The following is a 22387-nucleotide window of genomic DNA, read 5'->3' on the forward strand; positions in this document are numbered from 1 at the left end:
CGGGCGATGGAGAACCAAATGTTTTGCATTAGATCTGCACCCTACCAATCTCACTGCAACAGTACAGCTTGCCAGGGCTGCACAGGGCAGGGCTAGAAGAGTCCTAGACTAGAAGAGGCAGGTAGTGGCAGGTTACACACAAGTTGGCATCCCACTGTGCAGCCCAGGCGGTAGTGTCCTTGGCCGGCCAAGGACGAAGAGCAGCCTCTTCTGTTGCAGTATAGAAAAAGGCACAAAGGAAACTGAGGCCTGAGTCCCCTTTTCTCCGCCTACTGTTCAGTCCATAGCAGGTTGGGAGGCTCACTTCAGCCCACACCCTTAGACTGCTGTGGCATCAGATCTCCTCTACCCAGACCCTATTACTGATACACATTAAGAAACTTTTGATAAATTATTTGAAATGGGTTTTACAGTTGACTTGTACGGTATGACAGAAAGAACATGAAAATGGCACTGGGAATAGGTTATAATAAGAGTAAGAGAAAATAATATCAACTTTTTATTTAAGTATTTATTACACTTACATCCTGCCTTTGCATTGTGCTTTGCTTGGTATCTTGGGCCATATTAAACATACAGTATGCCATCACTTAATTAGAAGGGGCATTGAAGGATATAACAATCTTGTATCATTTTCTTTGCTAGATAAAAACACGCTCTCAGCTGCGGGTCTCGGGACTCTTTCCTTCTGCATATTGGTGTGGACAAGCTCTGGTGGATATGCCCTTGAATTGCATTCTACTTGTTTTATTACATTGGCCATGGTACCTGAGATTAGACATTGATATAGATGACATTAATCATAACACTATTTTCTGTTTGGTAAGTATGGTTATTTATCTAACTTCTAAAATGTGGTCTTGGAACAGCTGTTAAGATTGTCAGTCTTCAATTACAAACACCAACTATGTACATTGATGGTGCTATATAAATAAATAATAATAATAATAATAATAATTATCTTTTAGTAAATGCTAAATTTAATAATATCCCCCCCTCCCCAGCCTTGAATGGTAGGATTCTGGTCTTTGCTTATAGAAACCTATGTAATCTAAATCTGCTATTCACCAGCAACAACAATCTACACAACAGAGACATAAACCAAGGACCACACCCTGCAACAAACTGAGATGTTCACTCTGATCCTGTTCAGACGACATACTAAGCCACAGTGGTTAGGCACTTTGAGTTAAACATTATGGCTTAATGTGTCATGTGAACCATGACTTAGTGTGTTGTGAACCATTCCTAACCGTGATGGCTACTTAACCGTGGTTTAAACACGCTCACTAACCACTTGCTCTAAAAGGGTTAGTAGCCTAACCATGGCTTAGTGTGTTGTCTGAACAGGCTCTCTGTCTTCATGTCTACTCAGGCAACACCATTACAGGATTAAATCACATGAGCCCAAACATTAAAGGTTCATTCACCTGGTCATCCCATAATGTAATATATGCTATCACCTGCTAATGATGCCTTGTGCTTTCTGCATAGGAGAAACAGATTAGACTCTATGCAACAGAATAAATGGATGCAGTTACATCAGAAACAGTTGCAGGATATTTCAGCTTTCAGCCCTCCTATTGATCCCCACTATTGATCTGAAACTCACTACTGTCCAACAAAGAAATTTCAAAAGGAGACTCTTGTGTGGACATGTTGAATTAGAACTTATCAGGAGATGTGAATCTGTCTGTTTAAGCATGAATCAAGATGGGTTTTTTTGTCCCACTGCAAGTGCTAGTTAATTTAGCAATGCTGGGATGGTAATCTTACCACCAGTAACTGCTGTTTTGAATGGTTACTTCATTGAATTCTCATAGACTGCACTCTTTGCATTTCGTTGCTTCATTTGTCCTCATCGGTTACAGTTTTTACCCCTCTACACCTATATGCATATACCAACTGAGGATAACGCTTTATGCATCTGTTGGAGTAACCTCTGTCCACGAAAGTCTATGATATAGAAGATAGTATCTAATAGGGGCTCCACATAGCCAGCCTCCGGTCTGTTCATGCCTAGCCCCACTAGCCCAGGCCTGCGCACAGTTACAATGTAGTACTTCTGGGAGCAAGTCCCAAAATAAGCAAACGCACCAGTTTCTTGAGGGGGCAGTTTCGCTATTGCATACTACGCAATAACTTTGTTGGTTTTTTTAAGGTGCTACAAAATTCCTCATAATTTTCATTTAGAATTATGTAGTTACTTCCCCCCCGTTGTTGTTGTTGTTGTTGTTGTTGTTGTTGTTGTTGTTATTATTATTATTATTATTATTATTATTATTATATTTATTTGTATCCCGCCTTTTGCCCAATACTGGGCCTCAAAGCGGCCTTACAAAATTTTAAACATATACGTTTTCAAACCTAGGAAAAGAAATGTACAAAATTTAAAATACAACACAATACAATATTAAAACATTAAAGGTTTAAAATACATGACAATTTTACAAATCCTTAACATAGATGGAGGACCAGATTATTCTCCAAAGGCCTGCCAGAACAAAGAAGTTTTTGCTTGCTTCCAAAAGCACATCAAGGAGGGAGCCAATCTAGCTTCCCTGGGAAGAGAATTCCAAAGCAGCCACCGAGAAGGCCGTCTCCCATGTTCCCACCAAGAACGCCTGTGGAGATGGTGGGACTGAAAGAAAGGCTTCCCCAGAAGATCTCAAAGCACGGGCAGGCTCATAAGGAAGAATACGGTCTTTCAGATAATCTGGACCCGAGCCATATTGTGAATATTAAAAAAAGCAGAACAGAAAATAAATAGTGAAAAAGAAAAACAAAGAAACATTACATATATAGGAATATTATTGGGTTTTTTTCCAAGTGTACCATTCATTTTAAAAAAAGGGGGGGCACAGAGAATTATGCATAGGTTTCAAGAAAAGCAGACCAAATATCCATATATTTATTCACTTGCAAATTGCGCCTAGATAACACCTGTTCAAATGTTGATGGTATTATTAAGTCCTCAATCCATTGCATTATGGGAGGTGACCATTTGCCCTTCCAACGTGATAGTATGTCTTTTAGCTGTCATAAGGGCTCTGAAAATCCATTTGCGCTGACCAAGTGTTAACTTCCAAGAAGCCAGTAAGTAGTTTAAGAGAACGTACACATCATTCCATGTTATAGATTGTTTCAATATAAAGTTTATCCTTATTATAACCTCCTCCCAAAGGGGATGACTACAGGGCATTGCAAAAACTTATGAATTAAAGAAGCATTAGGTGCATTACATCTCCAACAATTATGCAAGTTAGACAGGCACGGAGCTGCGGGGGTGGCTCCATGCCCATGGAGGTGGGGGTGGGCAGCAATTTCACCATCTCTGCAATGGCGGGGTGGGGGCTAGGTGCGGGATTTTTTAAAACTATACGGCGACCATAACATTCCTCTTCCCTTCTAGAATGTCATGCAGCCATCTAGACACTGGGGGGGGGGGATCGTGGAAGCAGGTAAGTCCGCGATCCTCCCCTCTCCCTTCCTCTACACCCTTAGGTGAAGACATGCCCTCTGTTTTCAGGCATGGCTTTTAATAATACATGTATTTCCAATATTATGGTACTTGAATAATACTGATATGAGTAAAATTATTAGTGCAAAACATGAATAGCATTATGTTTTGACTAAACACCAGCTTACTGTTAATATGGTGCTTTCTTTCTAACAGGTATCATTCCTATTGGGCTACAGCATATCACTTGTCTTATTCCTATACATAATTGCCTTCTTATTTCGCAAAAAATCACATACTAGCAGTTTTTGGTCATTCGTCTTAATCTTGGTAAGTATACAACCAGGGCATTAATTTGTTTCTTTATAGCTATAATCTGTCCTGTCCCAATATCTGTAGTTAGAGTTTAACATCAAAGAAACATGCCATGAGTTGAGGGCTGTTTCAGTGTGAAACTTTACAAAATTGGATCAAATGTAGCCAGTGTCATGTAGAGGTTAGAGTGTTGGACTGGGACTCAGGATATCTGGATTCTAGTCCCATTCAGCCATAAAGCTCACTGGGTGACTTTAGGCCAGTCACTGACTTTCAGCCTAACCTACCTCACAGAGTTGTTGTGAGGATAAAATGGGAGTTCCTTACAAGAGGGGGGCGGAAAGGCAGGGCATAAATGTAATAATAAAGGGGTGGGACAGGGCATACTGCAGGGGAACAGCCTGAGAGCAGCTTAAAGTATAAAAATGGGAGTCACAGTACTTTCAGAAAATGTGGCTTTTCATGAGGGAAGTGGCTGTTTGGCTATGGATTGGCGATGATGTCGTGTGCCGCAAAGGGCCTCAAACTGCTTTCCCTTCATACCAAATTTCCCCAGAGTTTAAGGAAACTACAGCTCCCACCCATTGCAAACTGCGTCTTTCCCAATTTTCCAGGTCACTAGTGAAGGTGGGACAGCTTTTCATTCAGGGATTACGAGACCAATAAACTGGATTGGTGACTGGATATTGTAGAGCAGCCTTCCTCAACCTGGGGCGCTCCAAATGTGTTGGACTGCATCTCCTAGAATCTCCCAGAATCTCCCAGAATCTCTCATTCTGGGAGTTGTAGTCCAACACATCTGGAGCGCCCCAGGTTGAGGAAGGCTGTTGTAGAGGGTCATCAGATGAGCATTTTATTGTATGCTCGCTATTGCCCATTTAAGGATGTGTGTATATTGAGATGAAGTCATCCTCCTCCTGCGTGATTCCTGCTCCCTATGTTTACCCATCACAAAATAGACCCCCCAAATCTGACTTAAAAAAAAAAAAAAAAAAAATTGGAATGTGCTGCAATCTTCTGGTGTATGCAGGAAAAGCAGCATGATAAAAAAAAAAAAACAGCCCCTGAATTGGCCATGTGGTCTTTGTTTACTTCCTCTTTCCCAGCTGGGAAGAATGAGGAAGTAATGAGGGACAGAAGCAGGGGTGGAGAAGCAATGGTAAGGAAACGCAATTTCCCCCTGTGTGATGATGCTTATAGACAGGATGTCTACATGGCTTTTTGAATATGTCGCATGCAATAATTAAAACAATAGAGAAAGTGTGCTTTAAAATTAATGATTTATCTTACTTTATCAATGTACATGTACTTTAGATAGTAGTATAACCAAAACTAGAAAGCATGTAATTAAATTTCAGCAGCAGGTTTGATAACAGAAGGAAGGGAGGACAAAGAGAAAAGGAAGCAGCAGGTGTAATGGGGGATGAATATGAACAAATGCAATTACACATACTCAGGCTTTGTTTCTGTCGAGGTGATAATTAAGGTATTAAGGCATAAGCTTTATGGAAAAGGGAAAAAAAACAAAGTTGTTTAATCTGTTCAACATTAAGGTACTTTCTTGTTTCATTACAGGTGGTCTTTATTGTCCTAACTACCAGTTTTGTCTTACCTTTAGCGAGGAAAACTTATTTGGATTATCTGCAGATGTTTTTTATTCCTACATATCCAATGATAAGCTTTTTAAGGGCTTTATCAATGGTAAGATAAAGTGCATGTTATCTACAGCCAACTTCTATGGAACTACATTTTTCTGGTGCAGGAAGCTATAAAGTGGGCCATCACAACTGTGTTGGTTAGGGTGACCATATGAAAAGGAGGACAGGGCTCCTGTATCTTTAACAGTTGCATAGAAAAGGGAATTTCAGCAGGTGTCATTTATATGCATGTTGCACCTGGTGAAATTCCCTCTTCATCACCACAGTTAAAGCTGCAGGAGCTATACTAGAGTGAACCAGATTTAAAAGAGGGCAGGGCACCTGCAGCTTTAACTGTTGTGATGAAGAAGAAATTTCCCCAGGTTCTCCATATAAGATACAGGAGCCCTGTCCTCCTTTTCATATGGTCGCCCCAGTCTTGGTATACTTTCTCAGTGTTTGAAATTAACTCCCATGAGAACTCCATATTGGTTTTATTAATACCTGGTGCTAGCAGACGGTTGACTCCTTCCATCCTTTACTATATAGGTTTTGATGCCTGACTCTGATAAGCTGTGAAATCGCAAAATGTAATCTTAGATTTTTCTTGAGAAATGTGGTTTCCTCAGTTTGAAAATCCCAGGGTAAAATGTATTTCTACATATAGAAAATGACACAGATATTACTAACAATAATATAACCTTTACATAATTATAATCTAAGTTCATTGTATAAAGCAGAATATAAAATTGCATGGAATAAGAAATAATCAAATTCATTCCAGAGTTGCAAAATGATAGCCCCAGGCAACACCCCAAGCAACAAGCATATTTCCCATTGGAATCTTTTCTGTACAATGTGATTCTACACTTGTATCAAGGCTGGATCTACACTATTGCTTTAAAGCGCTTTATAAAGCAGTAGTGTAGATCCGGCCCAAGTTTCCCTTCTTGCGATGTTTCATCAATATGAAGTAGCACATGGGCAGATTATCTGATGGATTTGCAATTTAAACTGAGCAGAGGAAAGCTTTTGGTCTCATTAAAGCGGTCAAGAAAAGACAGGCTAGAAGAAAGAGCTAACTGATTATATAATAACCTTTGTGAAATTCTAGAGGCTTGGGGTTGGGAACTTTCCCACAGTTTGGTCCAGCAAGCTTGGGAGCTGTGCAATTCCCTTATCCAAAGTTTTGGCCATTTATTTATTAATTAATTACATTTTTATACCGCCCAATAGCCGGAGCTCTCTGGGCGGTTCACAAAAATTAAAAACATTCAAAGTATAAAACAGCAGTATAAAACCATAATATAAAATACAATTTAAAAGCTCAACCAGATAAAATCATGTCCCTCCAAGGATTACGAATTTCCCTTTGGGGAAGGGGATGCTTGCTTAACTCACATTTAGAATAGTGTTTAGCACTTGGATAAAATTAAACTTACTTAAATCCCATTTTGTACCACTGCAGTCTACGAAATTAGAATTTACAAACGTCAGCAACAATAATGTTAGCATTTCCTTTGGAATTAATATAGGAATATAGGAAGCAGCACAGTTAACAAAATTTTGGAGGTTCTAAATATGGCATTAAATATGGCATTAAAAGCTAATGCAAGTATGCCTTCATATTCAGTTACAGATAAGACAAACGGGACCTGCAGCAAAAAATCCCCAGGCCCTAACATGATTTTTTAACCATCATCCTGAAATTTGGAATTGGCAACTAGCATAATTCTAATTGCTTGTACAGGATCTACACTGCTTCTTTAAAACGGTTTATAACAGTTGTGACAGCTGTTGGGGCCCAGGACACACTCTGTATACAATTTTCAAACCATTTTCAAAGTGTCCTATCCTGCTTGGTGTAGATCTGGCCATGGAGTGTGTCTCTCTGTGTGGTCCGGGATGGAAAGATGCTCCAAAAAGTCAGAAAGCCATCTCTTTTTTTTCTTTCCTCTTGAAACCTCCCTATCTAGTGAAACAGTAGAGGGCTTTAAGCTCCTGCTGCACATTTACTGATCCTTTCCTCTAGGATTTGCTGTTGCATTTCCTCCCAAAACATGTCAGACTCAATATTATGTAGGGTCTGGAAACACACAGATCCTCGCTGGGCCATTTTAAAAAGCCTTTTTCTTTTAATTATGCAGAAAAGACTGACGTAATTTTGGGTGGCCCAGTTTTTTATTTGAACCGATCAGCACAGACAGTAACTATATTCATTATTAGTGGGAATGATTTAAATTATCGACTCTGTTTCTCTTATAGGAAATGGTTCGATTTAGCGAAGATCAGCAGGAAACAATCACTTTATATAAGCGTCAGCTCTGGGTGTCTTCCTTTATGGTGAGAAATGAATACATAATTCTTACTTATAGGAGAGAGAGACAGATCATTTAACAAAGCAATGATATTCTTTCTATCAATAATTACTTCTTAGAAGGGGTGGGTGAAATTGGTGAATGCTTGCCCCTCCACTGCTGTCCCCTGCCCCCACGAGCCAGGCATGGCTGGGGAAATGCATGCTTTCCAGAGGTCCCAGAAAGCTTGCTCCCCCCTGCTCCAGTGGGGATCTTTAAGGCCCCCATGGGAGCAGGAGGGAAGGCGTGCTTTCTGGAACCTCTGGAAAGTGTGCATTTCTCCCTGAGCCATTAATGGTGGCTGCCATTATCACAGTGGGTAGAAATGGCATGGTCCCAGAAGCCAGGATGGACCCATTCCCAAGCACTTGCGGGGAGCTGGCGAGCCCTCGGGCACAGGTCCACCCTCACTCTGAGCATGTCTGATTGGGTCCTTGAATGCCTCACAGACCCAATCAGATGCTTGCGGCATCCCTATTCCTGAAGTTGTTCAAATAATATGACTAGCAATACATGTACTGCCAACTTTCAATTCAGTGGGTTTCACACTGTCGTTTATTGGGAATACATTCCCCATGATCCTTTGAGAACTTATCTCTCACCACTCAGCTGCTGCAAAATTGAGCTTTTGTATCCAGGCAATAATCTTGTAGCCATACAAAAAGTCCATGTTCATCCATTTAATTGCTTACGTATACACTTTGATGATGAAGTGAGAAGCCAAGTTCCCCCTTAATGGGGATCAGTGAATTGTGGAAATGTGCTGGCCAGCAGTGAAGGGAAAAAGGCTGGTGAGGAGCAGCTGCACAGTTTTAGCTGCATCATCTCTTTCCCAGGAGGACACTGCTGAGCCAATCAGCGCATTGATGAGGTGGGTAGAAAGAGTGAGATTTCTGTTTTGTTCCGGCTCCAGTTTAACCTGAGCCTCCTAAAGGCAGACTCCTCTCGGGTTCCAGGATTGAAGTTACTGATTTCGTCAGTGGTGTAACACCTGCTCATTTCCAGGGTTCCTTTGATCATGCCTTTGTTGTTCATCCTCTGTTTTTCAGCTAAACTTCTGAAATACTACCTTGCTTCATAAGCTTTTTGTTTTGAGAAAAGAGAAAGGGAAGCCAGTGAGTTTGCATAGTAGCATACTGCCTTTATGTGGATCTGTCCAAGCAATTTCACAGAAACCAGTTTCCAACTGACAGCACTGATGCAGGGAACCATGGCTTGGTCCACCAGAGGCCAAACATGGGACAAAGACAATTCTGATTTCTGCTGATCCCCCTAACCTCTCACCTGCAGTCTGCTGCACCAAATAGAACACTGTTCTGGATGCTTCCTTGACTCTCAGGAGCAATGTTTGGAGGAGTGCAGTTCACTGCAGTGGGAAGTAGGATGTGGAAAAGACCTGTTCTAAAAGTGGAACTCTGGTCACACTTCTTGGGACCCAGGCTCATGGATTTGGCAGAACTCTGTACACATGCATTCCTGAAAGGAGTTCAGGGGCTGGAGAGCAGAAGTGTCTCTAGGCTGCAGTCAACACACTCATGCTGAGTAGGAGCAGTGGGAGAAGCTCCCAGGCTCGGTCCTGATGTCCCCTCCCACCCTTCTGCCTTCCAATATGTGACTGGTGCTGTGAGGAGTTTGATTCAGAAGATTCTCACAGTGTGAGTTTCATAGTGCTTAAAAAATGGGGAACCTTGTGAAACCTATCTATGGCAGATCCTTTGGAAGGATGACTTAAAATAATCATGCAAGAAGATTACAAGGAGGAGGAGAACAGCTGGATTGCCTGTTGGAATCAATGGGAAGCTTATAGGAGGTGTACCTATTGTGTAATTGAGTTCTGCAGACCCTACAGCAAGTGGGCAGATTGGGAAATGCAGTGGCAGTGTGGCTCATGGGAGGGCAGATCGTGACCACCGTGGTTATGAGTGGAATAAAACCATCTGTATACACATATCATTAATTCTGCCACAAAATGACATCCGTTCCTTGACTATAGAGAAATTTAACCAAGCACAGATGTGAATATATTGAATTAAATTGGTTATAAGTATAGTATGTACAGTTGTTGAATATAAACTCTGTTTCTGTCTTTATCTAGCCTTATGTCCACATCATACTTTTCATTTTCTTACTTCGCTATCTGGTGATGAAATATGGCAGGCCAGTTATGAGAAGAGATCCTGTCTTTAGGTTCGTATATACGCTCAGGCGGACAAACATAGTAATGTAAAAATGTTCCTGTTGTTCGTATGAAATAATGTCCTGCAAAAGTATATAGTGCTTTAATATTCAAATGTTCTATTTTTGTTTAATTGCTAGTTCCACGAATTCTTCTCCCATAACTTAGGAATCACATCTCATATCACTCTTATTTTACTAGGGCTTGTACATTGATGGTTCTATATAAATAAATAAATAAATAAATAAATAATAATAATAATAAGGGCTTGCTCTCATTAATAATAATGTAACTTGAAGTATACATACCCTTCAGTATTATTTATACGGAAACTTCTACGTAGCCACAAAAGTAAAATTGCATGTTTTGGAGGACATTTTTCCATGAAAGCAGATAATAGAATTCTGAAAGGGCAGTTTTTTTCTGAACTGTTTGCTCATTAGGTCAAATCCTATCTTTATTATATCATTCACTGATTTCCTAATTGAAAACAAAATGTACACCTTGGTCTGCAGTGTTTTCAAACTCTTTGTGATGTCTTTGAACTTTAGGATCTCTCCACAGAGAAAGAGCAGCCCCCAGAATCCTGAAGCACCCAAGGAAGATGATGATGGAGATGTTCTAGATGAAAGGACAAGAGCTCAAAGTGCTCTGGCCTGTGCAAATCAGGAAGAGGTAAAACATAATCATGTTGTTTTTCTTACTTTACAATCTTCAGAACTTGCTCTGGTGTTTATTTCAGTGATTTTCTTTAGAAGTATAATGATATACGAAATCCTATCACCATAGTGGCATGAAAGCTCATAGGGCTCGTAGTGCTGCTGACACTTCTGACACTGCACAGGTACTGGCTTATTAAAGCTGCACAAGGAAACTGAGAAGGAAGAGAATCACAGCTGCCCAAGGCCTCCAAGGTAGCAATTTCAGAATGTTACCTGGTCTACAGTTAGGATAACCAAGATAAGCAGAGCTGTAGATGTTGATGAGAGAACGGTGTCCAGAGTAAGGGTTAAGAGCTTCGGCTATTGGGCAGTATAGAAATGCAATAACTAAATAAACAAATACATGTTATGCACTGGGGGAATATATGGAGCAAGCCAAATTTTATATTATGTTTTTATTGTCTTGTATAATAAAAATGAAATGTTAACCATTCCCCCATTATTGGTTTATTTTAATTTTCAGTATACCAAGAGAGATGTTAATGATTACTGTTTAATGATATGATTCCTGCCCTTTAAAAAAACAACAACACCTTTTTTGTTTGTCTGTTGTTACTGTTTTTTTTAAAAACTAGCCTTCGCTATTCTTCTCCCAACATAGAAACCAGTTATCACTGTCCACAACCTGCGCAAGGAATACAAAATTGGGAAGGCTTGTTCCTGTTTCAAGAAGAACAAGGAAGACAGAAAAGTGGCTGCTAGAACCGTCTCTTTTTGTGTTAAAAAAGGTTAGATGGCAAACATGTTTACTGGTATTGTATAAAGTTTTGACCTGAAAGAAATACTTTTGCTCAGTATGTATTTGCAGGAATGTTTGACCTGCTTTTGAATACATATGTTATTAGTATTGCAAAATTATGTTTTCTTGACTGAAGACAGTTAGAGCAGTTTCAGTAGAATGCAAGACATAGCAGAAGCATGAAATAATAAGAGAGCAGAACTCATGGAAGTTTCCTGGTCAGTTACATGGCACTGTAAACCTCCAGTGCCTCTCTCATGGTTTGGAAGGATTTCAGAGGTTTAATTGAAAATGGAAAAAAGTAGTAAGAAAAAGTATGGTATGGTGTGGTGTACTAATATTTTTTACTAAAAGAACTGGTATGTGTTTGTTTGTTCATTCTAGGAGAAGTTTTAGGGCTCCTTGGACCCAATGGAGCTGGTAAAAGTACAACAATGAATATGATAATAGGAGACACAAATCCGAGTGCTGGACAGGTAGGTGTACCTATTTTTGAATAGAAAATGAAGTTCAAATTAATATTACATTAAATATTTTTCAGTATCTATAAACATTATTACACTGAGGCTACAATCGTATACCCACTTCCCTGGTAGGATGTCCCATTGAAGTCAGTTGGTCTTACCTCTGAGTAGAACTGCATAGGACTATGTTGTAAAACTACTACATTGATCAGTACCATAGGAGCTGAAAAGTTTTTTCTCACATTAATGTCAAGCAATTAGCTTTCAAATATAAAGGATAATACACTAAGCCCACAGTTCATATTGTACTGCCTAAGCAGAACCTGGTCTTTATCTTTAGATCATTTATCATTTCATCATGGAACTATTTATCTTGCTTCGCAAAGTAACAGTATTAAAATCCCCAGAACTACATTAATACAACTGAATATAAAGAGATACAGGAGCGGCTATATTTTATTTTATTTTATTGCATTTCTATTCCGCCCAATAGCTGAAGCTCTTTAGGCAGTTCACAAAAATAAACATACATCTGTGAATCAGTTATCCACAAGCACTACTGATCAGATGAAAAAATGAAAAAAAAATTGTAGCTTTTTCTTTCACCCTCCATCAAACCTTTCCTCTGCAAAGTACTTTCAGAACTTCTAATCAGGATAGGTGCACAATCATCCTACTCCTTCTAACTTTCTGACACATTGTACTCCTAATCCTTCCCAGCCTGTAACCTTTCTAGCCTTGCCACTTGTTCTTATACATCATAACTGCAAAATCAAATTGCAATTTACTATATTAAGGACAGTACATTCTTATTCAGTTCAGTTAACATTATGAGTCACATACATAATATGGTTGGGTCCAGGATGTTAAACTAAACAACCAAGGTGGTTAAGGTGATAGATTTCAACAAGATTTTATAGATCTTTATATTTTACTATAAAATCTTGTTGAAATCTATCACCTTAACCTCCTTGGTTATTTAGTATACTGTTTGTGGTTAAGGCCAACACCTGTTTTTTTTGTGCAGGGGTCCAGGATGTGCCTTCTGTGAGAGAGAAGGCTCCATCCACAGATGGTCCCTCTACCCTATTTAGGGGAGGGTCCCTCCTCTCCACGACACCAGCACTCACCCCATTCAGCATGGCCTCCTGCCTCTCTGCAGCATTTTCAGGGGGGTGGAGAGGCCGCCATCAGAAGGACATGTCAGGAAAGTGCAGTCCCATCACGGCAGTTGATACAGCATAAATCTGAATCCAACTCCATATCAGTTGCTTATTTGGGAGGCCTTCAGGTGGCAATCCTAAATCTTTGTCTTCAGATGGCAACCTTAGCCATCTTCCTGAGCCTAATTTTTGTTATTTAAATTGCTGCCATGGCAAAAGTGAGGGGATCAGAATTTCAGCACTCTTTACTGAAGTTTGTGTGTAATTTACATCTCCCCCTCTTTTTTTAGAATGTTGTAAGATTTGGAACTGAGGCCTTTAAAGCATTTTTATTTTTAATTTAATTTAATTTTTGTTGTGTTGTTTTGTTTTGTTGAAACTTACAATGAAATTGATTTTTTTAAAAAAATGATGTCAGCATTCAGGGAAGGAAGCTTTAACTCTATCTCCTGCCCCCCCAAAGCTGCTGTTTGCCCCAATAGCGAAGCTGTTCCATTGGCGCCAATGCTGGCTCCCGGTTTTTGCTGGCCCTTGGACAAGACCCCCTCAATAGCCCCCTTGCCTCAATGTCTACTTTCTCACTTGTATTATTACCAGCTGCTGTTGCTCCTCATCCTATGAGCAAATTCACCCATACTCCTGCCATGTGCCAGAACCAACCCTGCTGCCACATGTGGCAGACTGCCAGGCCTCCTGTTCACTTGCTGGTTCTTTTACATAAAAAGGCCTTACTCAAATGGCAGCCATAAATAAGCCCATTAATGCAAAATATTTGGACCATTTTGGCTTGTAATGTTGCATAAATGGACTTGGTTACAGCTGCCATTTGCATAAAAGGTGGCTTGGTGGACCAGCGAGGACCACTGAGTCGGGCAAGCAGGGCGATCTGCAGACTGGAGTCTGGGAGGGGGACTCCTCTGCTCTCCTGGACACCCCAAATTTGTTATGGTTGCTACCACTTGCTTGCTTGACTGGTAGAGCAAGTGAGCAAGTAGACTGTGGGGTCTACTCCTCATCCTCATCTGGACCAGAATGAGAAGCAGGTGAAAAACAGGTTGCAAAGGTGAAAAGGAGAAGCAGTTCCAGGGACCTCTTGTCAAAGGTGTGGGGCCTTGGCGGGTGCCCCAACATGCCTTCCCTTGATTCCAGTACTGATTGGCACCAATGGCACCTATTCTTCTTGGACTAATAATTGTGTGTGTGTGTGTGTGTGTGTGTGTTGTGGGTGGGGGGACTTTCATCAAGACTGCAGTGGTCCCGATCATGATTGGCTCATCCTCTCCATGGCTGCTATTTAAAGAACAAAAGTCAGGCATTTAAAATCATGTGTAGTTTTAGACATCACACACCATGTCTAGTTTGTTTCCCTTTCTTTTCTCAAAGGCCCAACACTTCTCACTGACTCCCAAATCTCTGACCTTTCTGTCACTTAGTTTTGCATTGTTAAGGTGTTGTCCTGGTGTCCCACCTCTCTGACTAAGGCTGTGTGGAGCTTGTGCAGTTTCTCTTGTGTTATTAATGTGATCTGATATGGAAGGACACCGGTGTTGATCACATCTTTGATATTTCATGTCTTTGATATCAAGGGATTTAACAATACCAAATATTTTAAACAGATGCTGATAAAAGGAGTTGATGCAGTTGCAACAGAAGAGAACACGGTTGGATTTCTTGGCTACTGTCCTCAGGAGAACACCCTCTGGTCCAACTTGACTGTGAAAGAACATCTGGAGATTTATGCAGCTGTGAAAGGAATACAGAAGGATGCTGCTGCTATTGCTATCAATCGGTATGGGCAGCAAAAGATCCTGCTTTTATCATACAATTCATTTCCCAGGCTTTTGGGGTACTGAAATGTAGTCCTTTTCAATTTCAATTTTTGTTTTTGGGTTGTGAGCAATAAGTAGGAATGGGGCGAAAATCCTCCTTGGCTGCGAGCTTGCTAGATGCCCCCTATAATGGCCCCTATAATGACAAAGGGGGCACAGGTCCAGGCGGAGCTCACTTCTGCCCTGACCTGTGCCACCTTTGTCCTTTTCCCACTGCTGCGGTAATGGTGGCTACTATTACTGCAACGGGGAAAATACACAATTTCCCCAGCCCTGAGGAAACTGCATTAGTCACCCCCTTGCTGATGAGGGTCTTAAAGGCCCCATTAACAGGACCTTTAAGTCTCCCCATTGGCAGTGGGGAGGAGGAGAAGGGATTTTCCCTTCTACTCTAATGGCGACTGCCATTAGAGTAGAAGTGAAAAACCTTTCTCCCCACCCCACCCCTGTGCCCATCGGGGCCTGAAAGGGCCACTTAATGCTTCTGTTATGAAGCACTTTCAGGCCCTGATGAATGTGGGGGCAGGGTGGGAAAGTCTGCTTTCTGGTCTTCCGGGAAGTGCACAGATTCCTCCAGCCACACCACTACCAGGGGGATTTGCGCCGTTTCCAGAGGCCCGGAAAGCATGCTTTCCCACACCTCTCCCCCCTCCCTCACCCATTAGGGCCTGAAAGGGACTCTTAACACAACCGTTAAAAGGCCTTTTCAGGCCCCGATGGGTGTGTGGGGTAGGAAGGGAAAGCACATATCTGGGGCCTATGAAAGTGTGCAATTCCCCTGGCATGCTAAAAAATCTATTTGGCACTATTGCGATGTTCTCTCTCTCTGTGTGTGTACAATTGGCACACATGAAATCAGTTGCAGAACCAAATATTGTACTTTTCACTTTTCTTTCAGAATAGCAAAAGCTCTGGACCTTCAAGAGCATTTAAAAAAGGCTACTAAGGCATTGGCTGCTGGATTATCTAGAAAAGTAAGTTCTGTGTTTTGTTAAGTCTGAAAAGATTGGCCAAAATTATTTGTCAGCTGATGGCCTGTGGCTGCCAGCATCCCATTCTCCACTCTACCTGTGTTGCGTCTTTCTAATGTCTACCCATGCCACCACTTCTTCCTCTTCCTCTCACTGTCCTTTGCAGGGAGGTGAGACAGGTGGAAGTGTGGGTGAGGCAGGCCAACTACTGCCCACCACAGTAAGGGATGTCTTCCAGCATGGGGGGCAACACCGAGGGACCCCACAGAACTGGGCTCGGCCATGATTACCTACCCCATTTATGCATACTTTATATTCCACAGCATTTGGAACTGAGCCTGTCCTTTGAATTCATTGGCTTGTTATGGTGTGATTATGGGAGGCTATGCTAGTGGATCACAGAATACTGCAGTTCATGATGAAGAGAAGCAATTTTGCTCAAATGGATTCAAACCATATATCCTGACCTCTAAAACTGGTTTGGTTCCAAACAGATCTTCTGCTCTTAATGTGATGCAATGGCCAACCATTGAAAACAATATGGCTTGAAAATTATCTTTAGGAATCCTTTGCTTGCCTGGCACTGATACTGTCATCTTTCAGTACCACGCAAAGTTGTACTGAATTTCTCAGCCGAGGCATTTGAACATGAATTATAGCCAGCCTGTTGTTTATTTTAGATGTTTGTTTTCTGGTGTTTGTTTTAGGTGTTGGGGGCAGAGGGAGATTTGTTGATTGTGGATGAACACTTCTTCTATTGTACTGTTTGAGATCACTTTTATGGGTGTTTTTTTTTTAAAAAAAAATATTGTACTGATATTGGTTTATATTGATTTTGGTTTTTTGATGTATTAATCATGGATTTTTGTATTTGTGCTTGTGTTTGTATGCAAATGGATCTGAGCCCCCGATTTGTGGTTGGAAATTATGCATAAATTATTATAATAATTCTAATTGTCTTGCTTTCATTATACATCCAGTTCCTTCTAGAATCATTTGCCATGTAGTCAATGACATTTCAAGTGATTTCTTGTATTTGATAATATTTTATACTACCATAGTAGTATCATGGAAATGGAAGAATGGTGTTAAGTAATTTTATGTGTATGCTAGGGATGGACAATTTAATTACTTTTGGTTTCTTTCAATTTAAATTCATCCTGAAATTTGAGAATTTCCCAACTTTACATTCAGTTTACCCTGAATTTTGAGAATGTTTTTTTTAAAGTTTGCATGAAAACGCGTTTATGTATGTAGTTTTGCCCAAAATACACATTTTTGTAAGCTGTTTTCCTAATATAATGCATGTTTCAACATTATTTCCATTAATATTTGCATTTTTTCTGTGCACCTTTCTCTAAAATACATATTTTACTATGCATTTTTAATTGGAAAATTCCATTGCAAAATTTGGAGAATTGTGAATTTTGAGATATAACTGAGTTCTAGTTTGTATTTTGAATCGAAAGTGCACAATTAGGAAAGTCTGCTTTAGAATTCAAACTGAATGCATTTCTGCTGCATCCCTCACGTATACACAATTTTATTTATTTATTTATTTATTACATTTCTATACCGCCCAATAGCCGAAGCTCTCTGGGCGGTTCAGAAAAATTAAAACCATAGTAAGACAACCAACAGGTTAAAAGCACAAATACACTTAATCTGGTGATGTGGACCAATGTATATAACCAAATTACAAATGTTTAGGAATTATTGTAATTAGGGAACCAGGCTGGTGTTGCTGTGTACATTCCTGGTTTGGGTTACAAATTTCCAGCTTGTACTGCTCCGATGTATTATTAATCTAATATAATTTCCATTAGAAGTGGTTGGAATGCTGGGACCCCAAATTTAAACCCATGCTTAGCTATTGGTTTTCTTGGATACCTTTGGAAAAGCCGCTTTTTTTCAATCTCAACTACATCACAGGATTGCTGTAGAGTACACTGAGATAATAGCCTTGTTCACTACCCTGAACTCCTTGAAGGGATGATGGAATAAACATGTAAAACCATTGTGAAAATTGCTTGTTGGCTTATTTGCTTGGCTCAGCATTGTCATGTATTAGTTTGTTCTTAATCATGTGTTGGTAGAGACTTTTGGGGGGTTTCTTCACCTGGGCAGCTCTCACCAGAGATACCCTTCACCAGGAGTACCCTGCAAATAGTGTTTATTATTTATTTTTCAAATTTCTATTCTGTGTTGTTATAACACATTCAAGGTGACTTTTAAACAATTTATATTATTTCATCTCAAAGACAGAACTTATTTTCCTTCAATTTAGTTATGCTTTGCCCTGAGCATGCTGGGTAATCCTACTGTGATACTACTAGATGAACCAACCACAGGAATGGATCCCAGAGGAAAGCGCCAGGTGTGGTAAGTGACCCGTATATTAACTATATAACTGGATTTTTAAGTTAACACATGTAACAGAAACCCAAGCTCCACTGTCCCCCTATTTTAGTCCTAAATTTCAGTCCTAATTTCTATCCAAATACCCTCTTCACCCATAATTCCTGAAGTATGCAATCTTGTCAGAATACATATAAGATGTCTGACAGTGTCCAAAGAGCAGATGGTTTCCATTCACACCCATTGTATCTCCTCACTGAGTTATTAGGCATTATTAATGATCAAATTCACCTTTCTGTACATAATACATTCCAAGCCTGCCTAGGAAACCTGTTTTCCTCTGCTTGCTTAATGATACTTCCTACCTATCAGCCCTTCAGCATGAATACTCAGAAATGGCAGCTGGTACCACAGGGGCTAGGCAGGGATGCACAATGGGGTCAGCATAGATGAAACCAACAAGATCTAGTATTCTCTGCATCCTCCTCCCTCCAAATCTACTGGATTGTGCTTGCTGCCTGTCAATCAAGACAGTTGCCGAAACACATATACCTACCAGTGGAGGCTGGTGGCTCCAAGTTCAGTGGGCTATGAATCCTTTTCAGATTTTAGTCAAATCTAGCCAGAATTCTGAAGAAGCTATGCATGGTGCTGAACCCTATCCCAAAAACAGGTTTAGCACCTAGGATAGCTCCTTTAGAGTTCTGGCTAGTCCTGACTCAAACCTGGAATGGATTCACAGCCCCAGCAAAATTGGAGCCACCAGCCTCCATTGGTGCGCGCACGCACACACACACACACACACACACACACACACACACACACAAATACACACAAACAAACACACTTCATAATTCTGCTACTGGATAGATAAAATGCTCAAAAATGGCATATTGTCTTGTTCCAAACTCCTCTACTGTAATAAAGCTTGTGTTGTCTGCAGGAACGCAATTCACACTGTTCTGAAAGACAAGGACCAAGGAGCCATTTTGACAACTCACCACATGGAAGAAGCTGAGGCAGTGTGTGACCGAGTAGCCATCATGGTGGCTGGGCAGCTAAGGTGGGCTTCAGCAAACTATTTCATTTTCCAGCATACATGGGGGGAATCTACACTATAGGTTAAAACGTTATTGTTAGCCATTGTTCCATTATTAATTCTAACGTTTCTATTTTTAACTGAGCTCACTAACGTTACTTACCTTTTCCTGTAACACTGTTTGGTTGCCCCGTTGCCTGATCCTTGATTCCGTCCTCTCTATGATCCTCCCAATGCCCAGACTGTCTCTTCTATGATCCTCCCACTTCCATTTTTGGTGATTTTGGTTGGATGATGGCATGGAAAGGAAGCTGTCCCAACCAGGAAGTTGTCCCAAACAGGAAGGAGAGTGGAGGATCACGTGCCATTGCATTTACAATGCAACAGGGAATACATCGATAGAAGACTGCACATTGAAAGCTAACCAAGGTGCAGAAGGGTTATAACGGTAAGGTAAAACGGAACATAATTCCCCTACAAAACGTTATAACTAACGAGTCATGTGACCAGTGACACAATCAAAGCCCTATGTACCATTATAGGTACAATAGTGTAGATTCCCCTTAGGATACCATGAACGTGCTGATGAGGCAAACATATTCTACTATCTCATATTTCTTTCAATAGCTGAAAAAAGAATGTTGTTCAATGGTTGGTTATCTCTCTCTGTGTATTGTGTGTGTGTGTGTGTGTGTGTGTGTGTGTGTATGTGCATGACACTTTGCAGTGTGTGTGTGCGTGTGTGTGCGCGCACACACATCTTTGCAGAGAGAGTCAATCATATCCATGTCAACATATGCCATAGTTGATACAGATTCAGAGGATGTGACTTCGGCCTATACCTTTCCAGTTACAATGGATACTTTTCAATCTGTACAGCCCAAGGATGTGTATAGGATCCTTGGAGAAGTGAGGCCTCCCACCTGTGTGATGGACCCTTGCATTTCCTGGCTTAGAAAAGCAGCCAGGCGGGGACTAGCTGAATGAGTAAGTGTAGTGGTGAATGCCACTACACTTGGTTTACAGCAAAGTGTGATTCCATCTTACCTAAAGGAGGCAGGGGTAAGACCTTTGTTAAAAACAACAACAACAACAACACCCTACCCAAGTCCCACTGTACTCAGTAATTTCTGGTTGGTCTCCAATATTCTATTCTTGGGCAAGATGCTGGAGCATGTAGTGGCTTCTTAGCTTCAGGGATTTCTGGATGGTGCAGATTATTCAGATCCATTTCAATCTGGCTTCATGCCTGGTTATTGGACGAAGATTGCTTCAGTCACCTTGGTGGAAGATTTATGCTGCAAACTGGACAGGGCAGCCTGTTCCTGTCAGCTCTGCTGGACCTCTCTGTAGCTTCTAATACCACAGACCATGGCATTCTTCTGGGGGCATATGTCTGAGACGGGACTGGGAGGCACTGTTATATGGTAGCTCCAGTCTTTCTTGGAGGTGGCGTTGGGGAACTCTACACCATGGCTGTTGACCATTGGGTTCCCTCAGGGTCTCATCTTATCACCGATGCTATTTAACTTTTACATAAAACCGCTGGGAGAGATTATCCAGAGTTTGGGGGTTCAGTGTCAACAGTATACTGATGACAAGCAATTATCTGTCCTTCTCATCCAAGTTCTAAATTAGTGTCTGATTTTGGTAATGGACTGGATGAGGGCAAACAAACTGAAGCTTAATCCAGACAAGACAGAGGTGCTCTTGATTAGTAAAATGGCAAATTAGGGTATAGGGATTCAACCTGAGCTGGATGGGGTCACACTTCCCCGTAGACTCAGGCTCACAGTTTGGATGTACCCCCTGAACTCAGCACTGAGTCTGGATGCACAGGTTATGGCAGTGGCTAGGAGCATCTTTGCATGGCTTAGGCTAGTGCGCCAATTGCGCCTGTCCCAGGGCCAATTCCAAGGAGCACATGACTCCTTGGGCCTTGCTAGACCTGCCGGGATAAGCCGGCAGGGAGGCGGGGCGACGGCGTGCAAACTTTAACGCGTGCCGCCCAGCCTCCTAGACGCACAACGCGCAGGGACGACGGAAGCCCTGCAGCGCCGGCCATTTTTTAAAAAGTTTAAAGGGGCCACGTGCGCCCGAAGACTGCGGAGAAGGTAAGGGTTTTTTATTAGTTAACCCCCCCCATCCGCTCCTGATCCCTTCCTGATTTTTCTCTCCCTCCATGTCCCGTGTGTCGTCTCCCCTCCTTTTCCCTCCGTGTGTGTGTGTGTGTGTCCTGTGTCATCTCCCCTCCTTTTCCCTCCGTGTGTGTCTGTGTGTCCTGTGTCATCTCCCCTCCTTTTCCCTCCGTGTGTGTGTGTGTGTCCTGTGTCATCTCCCCTCCTTTTCCCTCCGTGTGTGTGTGTGTGTGTGTGTCCTGTGTCGTCTCCCCTCCTTTTCCCTCCGTGTGTGTCTGTGTGTCCTGTGTCATCTCCCCTCCTTTTCCCTCCGTGTGTGTGTGTGTGTCCTGTGTCATCTCCCCTCCTTTTCCCTCCGTGTGTGTCTGTGTGTGTCCTGTGTCATCTCCCCTCCTTTTCCCTCCGTGTGTGTCTGTGTGTCCTGTGTCATCTCCCCTCCTTTTCCCTCCGTGTGTGTGTGTGTGTGTGTGTCCTGTGTCATCTCCCCTCCTTTTCCCTCCGTGTGTGTGTGTGTCTGTGTGTCCTGTGTCGTCTCCCCTCCTTTTCCCTCCGTGTGTGTGTGTGTCCTGTGTCATCTCCCCTCCTTTTCCCTCCGTGTGTGTGTGCGTGTCCTGTGTCATCTCCCCTCCTTTTCCCTCCGTGTGTGTGTGTGTGTGTGTCCTGTGTCGTCTCCCCTCCTTTTCCCTCCCGGGATCTCCCCGGCCGATGGGCACAGCGCTCAGCGCTGTGGCCAGTCCGCGGCTTTTTGTGGCTACTCGTGAGTAAGCGATTAGCCGCAAAAAGCCACGGAAGTCCCTAGACCTTCCCCAGCTCCGGCCTCAGGCCGGAGCTGGGGAAAAGGCGCGCCATAAGCGAATTCGCTTATGGTGCGTTGGAGAAGGCCTCAGCGCGGCCTGTCTCCGGATTCCCCTGTGCGTCATCTGGACGCACAGCAGGGAAGCCGGGACAGAAGGCGCGCTAAGGCCTCGTCTAGGAAGGCCCCTTGTTACAACACCTTTTCTGGCCACCAGCCTATTTCC

At 41.9% G+C, this 22387-nt stretch overlaps 1 protein-coding gene across 1 annotated transcript in view; it reads left to right on the forward strand.

Moving 5' to 3' along the window:
- The window catches only part of LOC134394520 (ATP-binding cassette sub-family A member 10-like), an 80243-nt gene that overhangs the window by 52545 nt on the left and 5311 nt on the right, over positions 1-22387 (forward strand). The window contains exons 24-35 of the mRNA XM_063120051.1: positions 646-822; positions 3677-3790; positions 5351-5476; positions 7678-7755; positions 9865-9956; positions 10497-10620; positions 11269-11395; positions 11791-11882; positions 14650-14822; positions 15761-15836; positions 18121-18215; positions 19135-19254. Of these exons, the coding sequence (XP_062976121.1) occupies positions 646-822; positions 3677-3790; positions 5351-5476; positions 7678-7755; positions 9865-9956; positions 10497-10620; positions 11269-11395; positions 11791-11882; positions 14650-14822; positions 15761-15836; positions 18121-18215; positions 19135-19254 (1394 nt within the window). The remainder of the gene's footprint in view (positions 1-645; positions 823-3676; positions 3791-5350; positions 5477-7677; positions 7756-9864; positions 9957-10496; positions 10621-11268; positions 11396-11790; positions 11883-14649; positions 14823-15760; positions 15837-18120; positions 18216-19134; positions 19255-22387) is intronic.

The sequence above is a fragment of the Elgaria multicarinata genome, chromosome 3 (genome assembly GCF_023053635.1).
Source record: "Elgaria multicarinata webbii isolate HBS135686 ecotype San Diego chromosome 3, rElgMul1.1.pri, whole genome shotgun sequence".
In the NCBI taxonomy this organism is placed as follows: Eukaryota; Metazoa; Chordata; class Lepidosauria; order Squamata; family Anguidae; genus Elgaria; species Elgaria multicarinata.